The sequence below is a fragment of the Sceloporus occidentalis genome, unplaced genomic scaffold (assembly GCF_023333645.1).
Source record: "Sceloporus occidentalis isolate IW3139 unplaced genomic scaffold, rSceOcc1.0.p SCAF_1, whole genome shotgun sequence".
In the NCBI taxonomy this organism is placed as follows: Eukaryota; Metazoa; Chordata; class Lepidosauria; order Squamata; family Phrynosomatidae; genus Sceloporus; species Sceloporus occidentalis.
The window spans coordinates 189,054,408-189,067,747 of NW_028316981.1; the positions used below are offsets into that span (position 1 = coordinate 189,054,408).

General features: G+C 44.1%; 1 protein-coding gene across 5 annotated transcripts in view; it reads left to right on the forward strand.

Annotated features, from left to right (window-relative positions):
- The first annotated feature begins 7,059 nt into the window (after positions 1–7,059).
- ELAVL3 (ELAV like RNA binding protein 3) overlaps positions 7,060–13,340 on the forward strand; it is a 93,467-nt gene continuing 87,186 nt past the window's right edge. For 3 of the 5 annotated variants that reach the window (XM_089487521.1, XM_089487528.1, XM_089487522.1), the window contains exons 1-2: positions 7,060–7,113; positions 7,403–7,473. In XM_089487521.1, the coding sequence (XP_089343647.1) occupies positions 7,405–7,473 (69 nt within the window). In that variant the 5' untranslated portion in view covers positions 7,060–7,113; positions 7,403–7,404. The remainder of the gene's footprint in view (positions 7,114–7,402; positions 7,474–13,340) is intronic. The other 2 variants (XM_089487551.1, XM_089487535.1) reach the window with 2 other exon arrangements.

Here is a 13,340-nt window from a genome sequence, read left to right on the forward strand (position 1 = left end):
CGAGAACTCAGGGTTTACCAGTGAAACTGTGTGTTAGTTTCTAGCAAAAGAAGCTTAGAGGATGTATAATTAATGTAGAACGTTGGTAAAATATGCTGATGTCCACCAATGCAACCTGTTTTTAAAAGGGACTAGCTATGATACAGATAAATAAATGCATTCCTTTGATTTATGCGGGATCCATGGAAACTCCATATTAAGCGACAGCATGCCTCTGAAGACTAAGAAAAGAAGCCAGGAAAACCTGCCGCCTTCATCTGGGCTTTCCAGTTGCACCTGACATTTTCCCATTTTCCCATTGGATACTGGACATTGGATGCTGGGTTGCAAAACTCTTTTATCTGGCCCTGCAGGTAATAATAATAATAATGATAATGATAATAATAAATTTTATTTATATTCCACCTTTTCAAAAGATAGGTAGGCATAGGGTGGGCAATGAGCAGCTTCCTTTTCTGTATTCCTGTGCTTTGTCTTGATTTCATGTGTTTCCTTAGGAGCATGATTAAAAATAAATAAATAGACATCTAATGGTTAATAATCTGAATAGTTAAATGGTTGTTATACTAGAAATATATGTTAAATGCAGGCCTTAGAAACAGGTTACACTGTGGTGTGCACCTCCCAGAACTCCCAAACAGCAGAGGTGGGGGATTCTGGGAGCTGTAGTCCAAAAAGTAAAATTTGCAAGCTCTGGCTACATGACCCAATTAAAGCTAAGGGCCCAAACAGACAGGGCAAAATAAAGCTGCTTCAGGTCACTTTGGAGGTATGCTGTTTAAATGATGCGTGCGTCCTAAGAAGCCGGAAGCCACACCAAAGCCATGCTCCAGTCCTAAGGACTGGAGTGCAGATTTGGCACAGCTTCTGGCCTCTTAAGATGCATGTGTCATTTCAACAGCATATCTCCAAAGTGACCTGAAGCAGCTTTATTTTGGCTTGTGTGTTCAGGCCCTAAGGCAGGTTCCACACCGCCAAAAAGTACGTGCTTGGCACGTACTAGGGTTAGGAAGGGGCGTCCTTTCCGGATGCCCCTAACCCTAGTACATACCAAGCACATACAAAATGGCAGCGCCCATTCTACATGGGTGCCACCATTTTGACGTAGTGGACACTCAGCGTCCGCATGTCTCGGTGCCATTATGATGCCGCAAGTGCGCTAATGGCGCTTTGTGGTGTCATAATGGCGCCGCAAAAAGAAGCTGCTTTTTGCGGCTTCTTTTTGCTGTGCAGAGGAGCAGTGGTTTGTCCGCTGCAGCTCCTTTGCGCAGCAAACACCGGCGCCAGCACACCGCCCTTTTGGGTGGTCTGTAAAGCACCTATGTTGGATTCAGATCTGGAGATCAAGATGTTCACTCTCCAGTCCTAATCATGGTTAGGATCACAGCTCATGCAAAACAATCTTGAATTTGCTTCACTGGAGTGAATGGGGCCTGGAAGGGCATAACGGATATCTTCTCTCTTTTCAGGAAGAAAAGTTACCCCAGTAGGTTATTTACATTGCTTATTTTTGCCCCAGTCTGAGCCTTCCGTAATTAGAGCTTCAAACAAACAAACACAAATTGAATAGGCAGAAACATTTTACTATTTGTTTGTTTAATTTATATCTCACCTTTCTCCCAGCACAGGATTTAGTGGCTAGATACAGATGTAGATGTGAGCCAGAATGGTGTATTGGTCTGAGAGTTAGACTATGACTCTGGAGGCCAGGGTTAGAATCACTATTTGGCCATGAACACCTACCTTGGGCAACTCACACATTCTCAGGCTAAAACATAGGCAATGGCAAATCCCCGCTGAATAAATCTTGCTAAGAAAACCCTATGATAGGTTTACCTTTGTTGCTGTTGATAACTGCCCTCGAGTTGATTTTGACCAATGTTGAGCCTGTGAGTGAGACATCTCCAAGACTCCCTATCCTCCATTGCTCTGCTTAGATCCTGCAAACCATACCTATGACCTCTTTAATAGAATCCATCCATCTAGCATGTGGCCTTCTTCTCTTTCTGCTTCCCTCCACCTTTCCTAGCATTATTGTTTTTTCCCAATGAGTCCTGCCTTCTCATGATGTGTCCGAAGTGCGACAGACTCGGTTTGGTCAACTTGGCTTCCAGGGAGATTTCTGGCTTGATCTGTTCTAGGACCCATTTGTTTGTGTTTTTGGCTATCCATGGGATCCCCAGCACTCTTCTCCAGCGCCACATCTCAAATTAATGGATTTTCTTCCTATTTTCTTCCTTAAGTGTCCAGCTCTCACATCCATACATGGTAATAGGGAAAACAGTGGCTTGTACGATTCAAACTTTTGGATTCAGTTGTATATCTTTGCATTTTAGGATCTTTTCTAGTTCTTTCAGGATTGCCATAAGTTGAAAATGACTTGGAAGCACACACAACTATAGGTATAGATTAGATTGCAAATAAAACAGCTAAGAAACGTAGGGGCCGAACAGAGAGGCCCAAACAAAGCTGCTTCGGGTCACTTTGGAGGTATGCTGTTTAAATGACACACGCATCTTAACAGGCCAGAAGCTGTGCCAAAGCTGCACTCCAGTCCTTAGGCTTCCGGCCTCTTAAGATGCATGCATCATTTAATCAGCATACCTCCAAAGTGACCTGAAGCAGCTTTATTTTGGCCTGTCTGTTTGGGCCCTTAGTTATCTTAGGAAACATTTACAGAATTAAAATGCAAATATTTATTCTTTCAAGAGTGGAAAGAGGAAGAGCCAGAATACCTGGGTTTTACTCTCAGTTTTGATGTGTCAGGATCCTCCAGTAACTGCATGGGGAAAGCAGTGCCCTTTTAATGAATGTATCCCACTTCTGTGCCAAGAGACCTTAGGATTCTACAGCAAAGGGCTGTTAAAAATAAAGCGAGAATCATATTATCTCCATAAAGTGGATTCAGGACGTCTGGCTTTACACGATTATGATTAGGATGACAGAGAACAAAGTGATGGGAACTGTCTCTGGTGCTGAAATAGATTTTCAATAAGAAAAGGGCAGAAAGACTGCTTCTGTGTGGTTCTGTCCCATTTTCTGGGAAGCATAGACTGTATGTGTTGTAGCTAAAGGTTGACATCTATTCTGGGCTGAAAAGGAATATAGGGAGGGGCATGAATATAGGGATCCAGAATGTTATTCTCTGGTTGGGAAGGTAGCTTTGTTTAATGATGATGAAGTTGTGTCTAAGGTAGGGCTCCCTGGCTTCTGATCACTTTAGAAGGAGAGACTGAAAATGAATATATGTTCAAGCAAGCACTCACCATCAGACAGAAATCATAAACTTAAACCTGAGGTCCTGCAAAGGAATACTAGGAGGCTCCAGTGGTGCCATCACCATCCAGTGCTGTGTGGGAAGATTTCCTGCATGGCAGGGGGTTGGTTCCTGCATGGCAGGGGCTGGACTGGATGGCCATTGTGGTCTCTTCCAACTCTACAATTCTATGATTCTATGATTTCTGGTGTGGGGGTGAGAAAGAGACAGAGCAAAACAGGTAAGGCCCATCCAAGAACTTCAGAAGCTGGGCATCCCCATGATTAGAAAATTGGCAGTAGGAGTCCCCTCCCACATGCATGTGTAAACATACACACATACCAGTGTTTGTATCACCAAGTACCCTCTCAGAAAAATCTATATGAATAATCCAGTTTTAACCATTATGATGAAATAATTGATGTAGATGTATATTATTTCTTATTTGCTGCTGCTGCTGCTGCTGCTGCTGTTGTTGTTGTTGTTGTGTGCCTTCAAGTCATTTCCAGATTATGGGGATCCTAAGGTGAACCCATAATGAGGCTTTCTGGGGCAGAGAGTATGTAACTCACCAAGGTCATCTGATAGATTTCCATGACCAAGTGGGGAATCAAACCCTGGTCCCCAGAGTCATAGTCCAACACTCAACCATTGCACCATGCTGGATATTACTTATACTCCACAAATTTTTATAGTGTGGCACAGCCCTTTTAGGAGGTCAAGAGGCCTCCAGGATGGAGTGTTTGTTTGGAGGCTCCTATTTGATTCCTCAGGGTATATATGTGCAACAGGGTATATGTACAATGTTGAATGATAAAACTTGGATGGTTAGGAGGAATCCCGAAAGTACAAAAGTGGAAGGAGTTCTCAGATCAGAACAACAGTGTGATTGTCATAAAATCAGTGCAAAAGTAAAGTCACAGAGGAGGAAAGGGGGGAAAATGTGCCAGAAAGTTTCTCAGCATTGATGCTGTAGTGGCCAAGGAGCAAAGTGGGAGCATGATCAGAGCAAGTGCACAGCAGCCACACATCAAGGTCACAAATTAAAGTGGAAGGAAGCTGGTGGCTGAACAGAGATAATATAAAAGAGTTGCTCAGGGATGCAGAGAGGAGACATACAGAATGAACCCCAAAGGTTAAGAACCAGCTGTAGAACTAAGGGAAATGTGGAGGAAGACTTATAGGATGTGGCAAATTTCAGATCCATTCTCCCAGCAGGCCATTGGGAATAGTACCTGGGAGCAGGGAGAGCCTGGAAAGTGAAAGAGCTATGGCAGGTGAAGTGGAACATGGTTCTAGTATGGATAAGGAGTTGGGCTGAACAAAAGTCCACTGGATTACAAATATTTGCTGGGGAGGGAATGACTTTCTGGAAAAGGTAAGATGACGGGGGGCAGAAGAGGCAGCAGGTACTGATCAGAGGGGCAGGAAGAGTGTTACTAGTAGGGTAAGAGTGAGGAAAAGATGGAGAGCATGGATGTGGAATCTGGGCTCTCCAGATGTTATTGGACTGCAATTTCCATCAGCCCTGTGAGTTGCAATCCATCAACATTTGGAGACCAACTATTTCTCCAACTTGGGATCAAAAGATTCAGAGAGAAAAAGCTGCAGAAGCAGAGATAGGGCACAGACAGGCCAAAATAGAGCTGCTTTGGGTCACTTTGGAGGTATGCTATTTAAATTATGCATGCGTCCTAAGAGGCCAGAAGCTGCACCAAAGCCATGCTCCAGTCCTAAGGAGGCCTCTTAAGATGCTTGTGTCATTTAAACAGCATACCTCCAAAGTGACCTGAAGTAGCTTTATTTTGGCCTGTCTGTTCAAGCCCTGAGATAGCAAATTGAAGGAAAAGCAGGGACCCCATGAAAGGTTTCTGTCTATGAGAGTACAAAGCCTTTCCATCCACTCCTTGAGGCACACAGAAGAGTAGCCCTATCCATCCAAGAAGATCATTCAGTACCTGGCCTGCCATGGTTCTTTCAGAGACAAAGTAAGGTCTCATTCCTGGCATGAGTATCTGGGCATCCCTGCCTGCTGTTTCCCGAAAGGAAAAAGTCACATTATTGCTCAGAAAAGAAACATCATTTTTAGGTATGGTGAGTGACCTCAGAAATCGAGCTATATTGGGAAACCAAACAAAACAGCCCAGTGACATTTCAAACCAGGCGAAGAGATTGTGCAGCTGACTCATTATGAACAAGATGACAAACACTTGATTGTCATTTGCAGTGGGAAGAAGTTGTCCATTGGCAAAGAGGAAATGGTCATGAGAAATAGACAAAATATTGGTGAACTGAAAACAAGATGGCCTAGTCTGTCTTTTTCATACCTTTTAACTGAAAGCAAATAAAAACAGAGAGCAAGGTAGAGGCAATATAAATCAAGGATTTCCCCCCTATTCACTGTACATATTTCTATATCCAATATTACCTGTGTCTATAATATCCAGAAAGGGAGATTTTAATTAATACTTCTTTAGATTACTCTTTCTTATATCATGGTAGTGAGGAGTGTCAGAAGTATTAGAGAAATGTGGTCTCTTCCTGGTGGGAAGCAGATGAGGGACTTACTCCCCCTCCTGGAAGGAAGAATGGATGCAGATGTGAAAATGAAGCCTATGTCCCTCCACACACACCTAAATTATTTATGGAACTATTTAGGGGTGATAAGCAATTTGAGAGGTGTACACCAGATAGCTTGCTGCCATTGCCAAATTTTGGGGACAGGTCAAATTTGGTTGGGTGAAGCTGCCCTGTATGGAGAATCTGGTCCGGTGTGACCTTCTCTGAACATTTATTTATTTCATTTATATCCTGCTTTTCTTCCAAATGGGACTCAAAATAGCAGTCTCAGCTGAAGGAGTGTTCTTCCATGTTATTTGATATCCTTTACAAGGCTTTTTACGTTTTGCATGGCTACTTCCAAAATAAACCAGTGGCATAGCCATCTGCATAGCGGCTGGGCAAAGTATGCTGATCTTCCCTCACTACAGTTTAAGCTGGCCCAGGGCCAGTGGAACTTACCCTCCAACAATGTCTGGTGGGCCATACATGTCTCATCCTGGCTCTCCAAGTAAAACACATTATGATGTTTATCACACTATACTCTTATAGTGCTACTATTCCACTTTAACTCCTCTAGCTGCCTCCTGTTGCATTCTGGGATTGGCAGTTTTAAGGAGGGGTATTTAGAATTCTCAGGCAGAGAAGTTCTCAGAATGCAACAGGAGGCAGCTAGAGAAGTCAAAGTGGAATAGTAGCACTTTAAGAGTATAGTGTGATAAACATCTCTGTCTCATGCAGTCACAGCTCTTCACACACAGGTCCATCTCTCTTGAGACAATGAGTAGCCCAGGTGAGCTGACATGTGATGGTTGCTAAACCTGCCAATGTACATGTGTGTGTGTGAGAGAGAGAAATAGATAGATAGAGATAGATAGATAGAGAGAGAGAGAGAGAGAGAGAGAGAGAGAGAGATATCCCACACATGCACATTGCAAAGGTCCTGGTAGAATGGCACAAATTGTATTTTGCTGCAGAAAAGATGCCACCTCTCCCTTTCCATGCACCCAGCCCTTCCATCCACAGGATGGCATACATGTGATTTGCTTCCTCTCCTTTGTTGTTCCTTTAAGTTTTCTGGATAGCTAAAATGACTGCCAACCATGCCACTTCTCCAGAAGCAGTGGCTGCATCCTGGCAACTGTTCCAGCCCTTTTCATTGGAAACTGAAAGTGATCTTTCCTAAGTTGCTGCTGCTGGCTGTGTGTGATGCTCTTTCTTAGTTGGCTGGAATGGGCTTGCTGCTGATGGTCCTATCTCTCTTCTTGGAGCTTTCTTGCCAGTGACCAAGTAGCCAGGTAAAAACTCCCTGTTTCTTACATTGCATCTTTGTGCATGAGAGTCAATGCATGAAAAGGCTTGGGTGGGTGCGGCCAGTTTTGGTTCCTATCATCTGCTTTGCAATCTGTGTGCGGTTCATGCATCTCCCCAGTGGAATAGGCCTAGCGTAGCTATAAATCACCACCGGATATAGATACAAAACCGTTACCTAGTTATGTGCGCGTGTGTCTCTCTCTTGCTATCTCCCCTGGGACTTACTGTAATCCTCTCTTCTCTTCTCTGTCTCTCTTTCTCTCCCTCCATCAGAAATGGCGACGCTACTGAAAATGAGCAGATGCCCACAAGACACAGAACGGTACCTCCTGAGTGCAAATGAGGTAGGGGTGATGTCTTGGATTCACTGAAAGGAATTGTCTTTCTTCAGTTATTACAAAATGCTCCATCCTCCATACATATGTGACCAGGAGAAGCTGGAAGAACACAGAGTACATTACTGGTGGGGAAAGGAGGCCCAAGGAGGTATATATTCAGATTGGGGCACTTCAGTCTTCCACTTTGGGTAGATGATCAGCTCCAGGCCATTAGCATGGTGTAAAAAGCACTGGATCTCTCAGGCAAAAGGGGTGGCACTTTGGCAGGTTATTTCTTCTTTACCTTCCTTTGAGGAGCAAGGGTGGGGATGGAAATCTGCTGATCTCTCAGGAGAAAGGGGTATTGTTGTTGTTGTTGTTAAATGATGCACATCCCTTCTCAACAGGTTGCTCCATGTTCAAAGGAACAGGAGAAAAGGAATGGGTATATGTGTGGAGAAGGAAGGGGACATATCACAAATGAAGCCTTTGAGAAGTATCCAGGAGAGATTATGGGCAGGGAGAGAGGGAGAGAGACAAGAAAGAGTTTTCAAAACAGAAAGGTCTTCAGAGGCCTCACAGGTTGTTGCTGGTAGAAAAGAACTCTTGGATTTTGAGTACAGTTCAGCAAGGTGTACCTATGTCTGCATTGTTCAGAGGAGTTTTGCCATGCCCATCCATGAGGCTGAGAACATGTGACCTGCCCATGGCCACTCAGTGGGTTTCATGGCCAAGCGAGGAATCGAAGGTGAGAGGGGTTGGGGAATCTCATATTGATTCCTTTTTTAAGAATGTGGAGTTGGTACTATTGATAGGAAGGGGCTATTTCAGAAGGGATGGCAAAATAGATCTTAATCCTCTTGTGAGTACTGATCAGAGTAGACCCTTTGGATCAACAAGATTTACCTATATGTTGTCCCACTATCAAACAGTTGATTGAATGAGCTGGCTCTAGTTGGGACTAACCAATGGAGTGACAGCCATAGTATTGGGAGTATGTTCCATTCAGAGTGGGAAGTTCAGGATTTCTGACTGCTTTCCTCAGACTGGACTTTTACCTGGGTAGTTATAAAAAGAGAATAAATTCTCCTTGTTGATTAAATGGACACATATAGGAGAAGTTACAGGGATCTGTAGAAAGTTGTAGGGATAGTGGCCTGCTTCTGTAGCAGTCATCTTTCTATCCAAATTCTGTAATTCCTTGGATAAAAGGATAAAAAGAGCAAAGGTATGCATGGTTCAGCTGTTGCAGCTGTGGGGAGTTTAGATTGGTAGATTTCTATATCTCAACCTCAGTTTTTCTGTCTGTAAAAGGGGAACAGCTACCATTCATTGCCTTACAGAGTAATGTAGATATGAGATTATGGCTTCAAATCATGTGGGTTTCTTTGGGCACTTTTGATATGGCCATTGGTAGAAGTTACTGATTGCTGAGTTCAGTTGTTGTTGTTGTTGTTGTTGTTGTGTGTCATCAAGTCTTTTCTGACTTATGGCAACCCTAAGGTAAGTTTATCATGGATTTTTCTTGGCACGATTTGTTCAGAGGAGTTTTGCCATGCCCATCCTATGAGGCTGAGAACATGTGACCTGCCCATGGCCACCCAGTGGGTTTCATGGCCAAGCGAGGAATCGAACCCTGGTCTCCAGAGTCGTAGTCCAACACTCAAACCACTATGCCACATTGACTCTCTCTAAGGGGTCATACAGACACTACAGACATTCAAATAGAGTATGTTCCAAAATGGTGCAGCATGAAGCGTGTTGCAAGATTCTGGAAATTCATTTCTTATCCTGATTTTCTGCCCATTCTCCCAACAATGGTTGTGACCATATCACCTAACACTGGTGCTAATGGATCCTTGTTGCTTTTCATTTCCATCATTTCATTTCATTTCTCTCATCATAAGACCCTGAGTGGCCTTTAAATCTAAAGCTACCCACATTTCTGGTTCATCAAACAAACAACATTGTGGACTATATTAAGATAACCTTACCAGCAAGGTTCCTGGAGCACATGTGCAAATAGACAACCTTGTCTGACAAAATACAGCAGAGCATGCGTAGAGAAGAACACATATGCATTCCAGTGACGAATGGATGAAAAAAAATTGCAGTCCCTTCTGGATTCTTCATGTTCAACGTGAATATGGCAAATGTGGATCATACAGGATTCTTCTACTTTCTTTGTTTGGTTCTCTTGGTCACAAGATTAAGAGAAGGTTGGAAAGAACTGAGTGGCTCTGAACTACCCCAAGGGAGAGGTGTACAATACATCCTCCCTAGATGTAGTCTGCAGTTTCATAAAATAAGGCTATGAAAGGCTAAGTTCTCTTTCACACTACACAATTGTAGCACTAAGATTCCACTTTAATTGCTATGGTTCCATCCATTGAATCTTGGGATTTGCAGTGTAGGGAGGAGCATTTAGCCTCTTCCACCAGGGAGCTCCTTTGGTGCCTCTGACCAAATTACAAGTCCCAGGATTCCATAGGATGCTGTTAAAGGGGAATCATAGTGCCATAACTGTTCATAGCAAAAGAGACATAAATCCCTGGGGTCTCCATAGGCCAATGTAACATTAAACTAGATTAGGGATGTACATTCCACATTACCATGTATGGATGCAAGGGCTGGACAGTGAAGAAAGTGGATCAGAAGAAAATTAATTTGAGATGTGGTGCTGGAGAAGAGTGCTGAGAAAACCATGAAGAGCCAAAAAGACAAGCAAATGGTCAAGCATGAACTTTCCTTGGAAGCCAAGATGATGGCTGTCATACTTCAGCCACATCATGAGAAGACATGACTCATTGGAAACGACAATAATGCTGGGGAAGGTGGAGGGATGCCGAAAGCGAAGATGACCACACTCAGGGAAGTCACAGGCATGAAGTTACAGGAACTGAGCAGAGCAGTGGAGGATATGGGATCTTTGAGAGGCCTCATCCACAGGGTCACCATGAATCAGGATCAATTTGAAGGTGGTTAACAACAACATGGTCAGAAGATACCGTCCCATTGGGTTTACAAACTTCTCTGTTCCCCAGTTAGAAAGAAGAGATTTCTCTCTCCTCCCAGGCACATTGCGATTCGGCTTTTAGAAGCTTTCCACTGGTGTCAGTGGAGGCTTTGAAAAACATAACTTCAGAACATGGTGCATTTAGAAACTCCTGCCCCATGCTCTGACTCCCCTCACCTCTAGAGGGGGGGAAATGTGCAACTGGGTATACTATGAAGACGCTTCCTGCAGTCTTCCATTTTAACTGAACCAGTGAGCCAAGGAAACAAAACAGCAGGGAAGATGAGAGAGGAACTGGGGTGTGTGTTCTCTGTCAGCTTCTTTCCAGCTTTCTTTTTGTTGTTGTTGTTGACATTTTTATTAAAGAATCCATTAAAATGTTTTTTACAATAACCAAAGTACATAATTTGTAATTACTTGCTCCATCAATGGCATTTCAACATGTACTGGGGACATGGATAGTGAGTTGGACAGTGAAGAAAGCTGACAGGAAGCTGCCTGGGAAAAAAATTGGAAAGTCTTAAGTCAGAACCAACTTGAAGGCACACAAGTCGTATCACAATTCAAGAGATATGTGGACAAGCTGAAAAATGTTCAGAGGAGGGTGACCAAATGGTGAAAGGTATAGAAACCATGAGGTCCTATGAGGAGCAACTTAGGGAACTGGGTATGTTCAGCCTGGAGAAGAGATAGTTAAGAGGTGACATGATAGCCCTGTTTAAATATTTGGAGGGTGTCATTATTGAGGATGGAGCAAGATTGATTTCTGGTGCTCCAGAGAACAGGACCCGGATCAGGTGAATTCAAACTACAGGAAAAAAAGATCCCAGCTCAACATTAGGAGGAACTTCCTGAAAGCAAAAGCAGTTCAAAGGTGGAAGATACTGCCTTGGAGGGCAGTGGAGTCTCCTCCTTTGGAGGTTTTTAAACAGAGGCTGGATGTCCATCTGTTGGGGGTGCTTTGATTGTGAGTTCATGCATGGCAGCATCAGGTTGAACTGGATGGCCCTTGGGGTCTCTTCCAACTCTAGGATCCTATGATTCTAACAGCAAAGCCTGAAAATCCAAAGTGTCCAAGATTAGCCACCTCTGCTTTACCTGTCCATACCTTAGCTGGAGAACGATGTGGTAGACATCAGAGCTTGGAGGAGAGGTTCAATTGCTCAGTGGCAGTGGAGACCTTAGTCTAATATCATGTTTTCCCTCCCAAATTTGGTGCCCAAAGAAAAGGCAGGTAACATGTTTGTTCATTTTGGATCCTCCTGGAATGGGTGGGTCCCTTGCTCCCCACCCACCCAGTCTTCCTCCTTGTCCACCCAGTTTTTTTTTAATACCAAGAGAACCCTTTTGGGAACCTCCCCCCAATCTTCAAATCCATGGTGTACAGTGTGGGAGCCAGCAGTAATGTAGTGGTTTCAACTTTGGACTAGGACTCTGGAGGCCAGGGTTCAAATCCCAGCTCAGCCATGGAAACTCACTGGGTGAACCTGGGTAAGTGACACTCTCTCAGCCTCAGAGGATGGGAATGACAAACACTCTTCTGAAGAAACTTGCCAAGAAAACCCCATGGGTTGGTTCACCTTAGGGTCGCCATAAGTTAGAAATGACTTGAAGGCACACAACAACATAGTAAATGCCGCAGATGTGAATGGTGGTCTTTTTCTAGTGTCTCCCCACAAACCCCAGCATCTTTCAGGGATTCATTTGCAAGAGGGAAGACTACCCTGGGCCTTCTCTGCATGGTTTACTTGGCATGGCTAGCCTGAAGGGCATCTTGCCACCCAGAGAGGCCATGAGCTGCTGTGCATGTGTGCCAAGGGGGCGCATATACCCAGGGTGAGCAGAGGTCTTCCTTTCCTAGGACATGTCCTCCATTTCTACCTTCTGTCCAGGAGGAATGCCAAAAAGTCCTTCCTTTGGAGCATGACTAAGAAGTGTTTTTAGCTTGCAGTTTCATCCTCCCTTTTCTTGGATATCCTCCATTTTGCGGTGCTTTGTCCTCCTTTATGGTTAGGACATTGGGCCACCCTGTGCCTACTACACCCCTTACATTTGCAACCGATGGATTGGGTGCTACTAGACCCCTGCTCCAAAAGTTGCACTGGAACAAGCGGCCTCCTTTTTTTCGCTGCCTGAGCACAACTGTTGGATCCTGGGCAGCTGGACCAGATCTCCTCCTCCTCACCACCAAGGAAAACCAGGCACCAACAGATGGAGGACACTGGAGAAAAAACCGGAGGGCACAACCCCACAAAAGCTACAGAACACCATGTCAACCTGTGGTTTTTAGTGATGCTCCAAAGGGACGACGTTTTGGAATTCCTCCTGGACAGAAGGTTGAAATGGAGGACGGGTCCTGGGAAAAGGAGGCCGTCGGGTTACGCTGCATCCAAGCTGACCAGATGTCCTCACTGCCAAGGAGGACGAGGCACCCTAAAAATGTAGGCCATTCCAGAAAAAAATGGAGGACCCTATCAAAGCACAAAACACGCATATTTAATACTGCAACAATTTAATTCTGTTGTATCACTTTGCTATGTTTTTAGTTGTGAGCCGCTCTGGGTCCCAGTTCTGGGAATGGAGCGAGATATAAGTGATGATGATGATGATGATGATGATGATGATGATGATTCTGCAAAAGGAGCAGGATGTAAGTGACAATGATAATGATGAAGATGCTGATGAAGATGAAGATTCTGCGAAAGGAGCAAGATATAAATACTAATGATAATGATGCTGATGAAGATGTTGATGCTGATGAAGATGATGATTCTGGGAAAGGGGCAGGATATAAGTGATAATGATGATGATGGGGAAGATGGTGCTGATGAATCTCTGCTTCAGAATGATGCTCCAAAGGGAGGAAGTTTGGGCATCC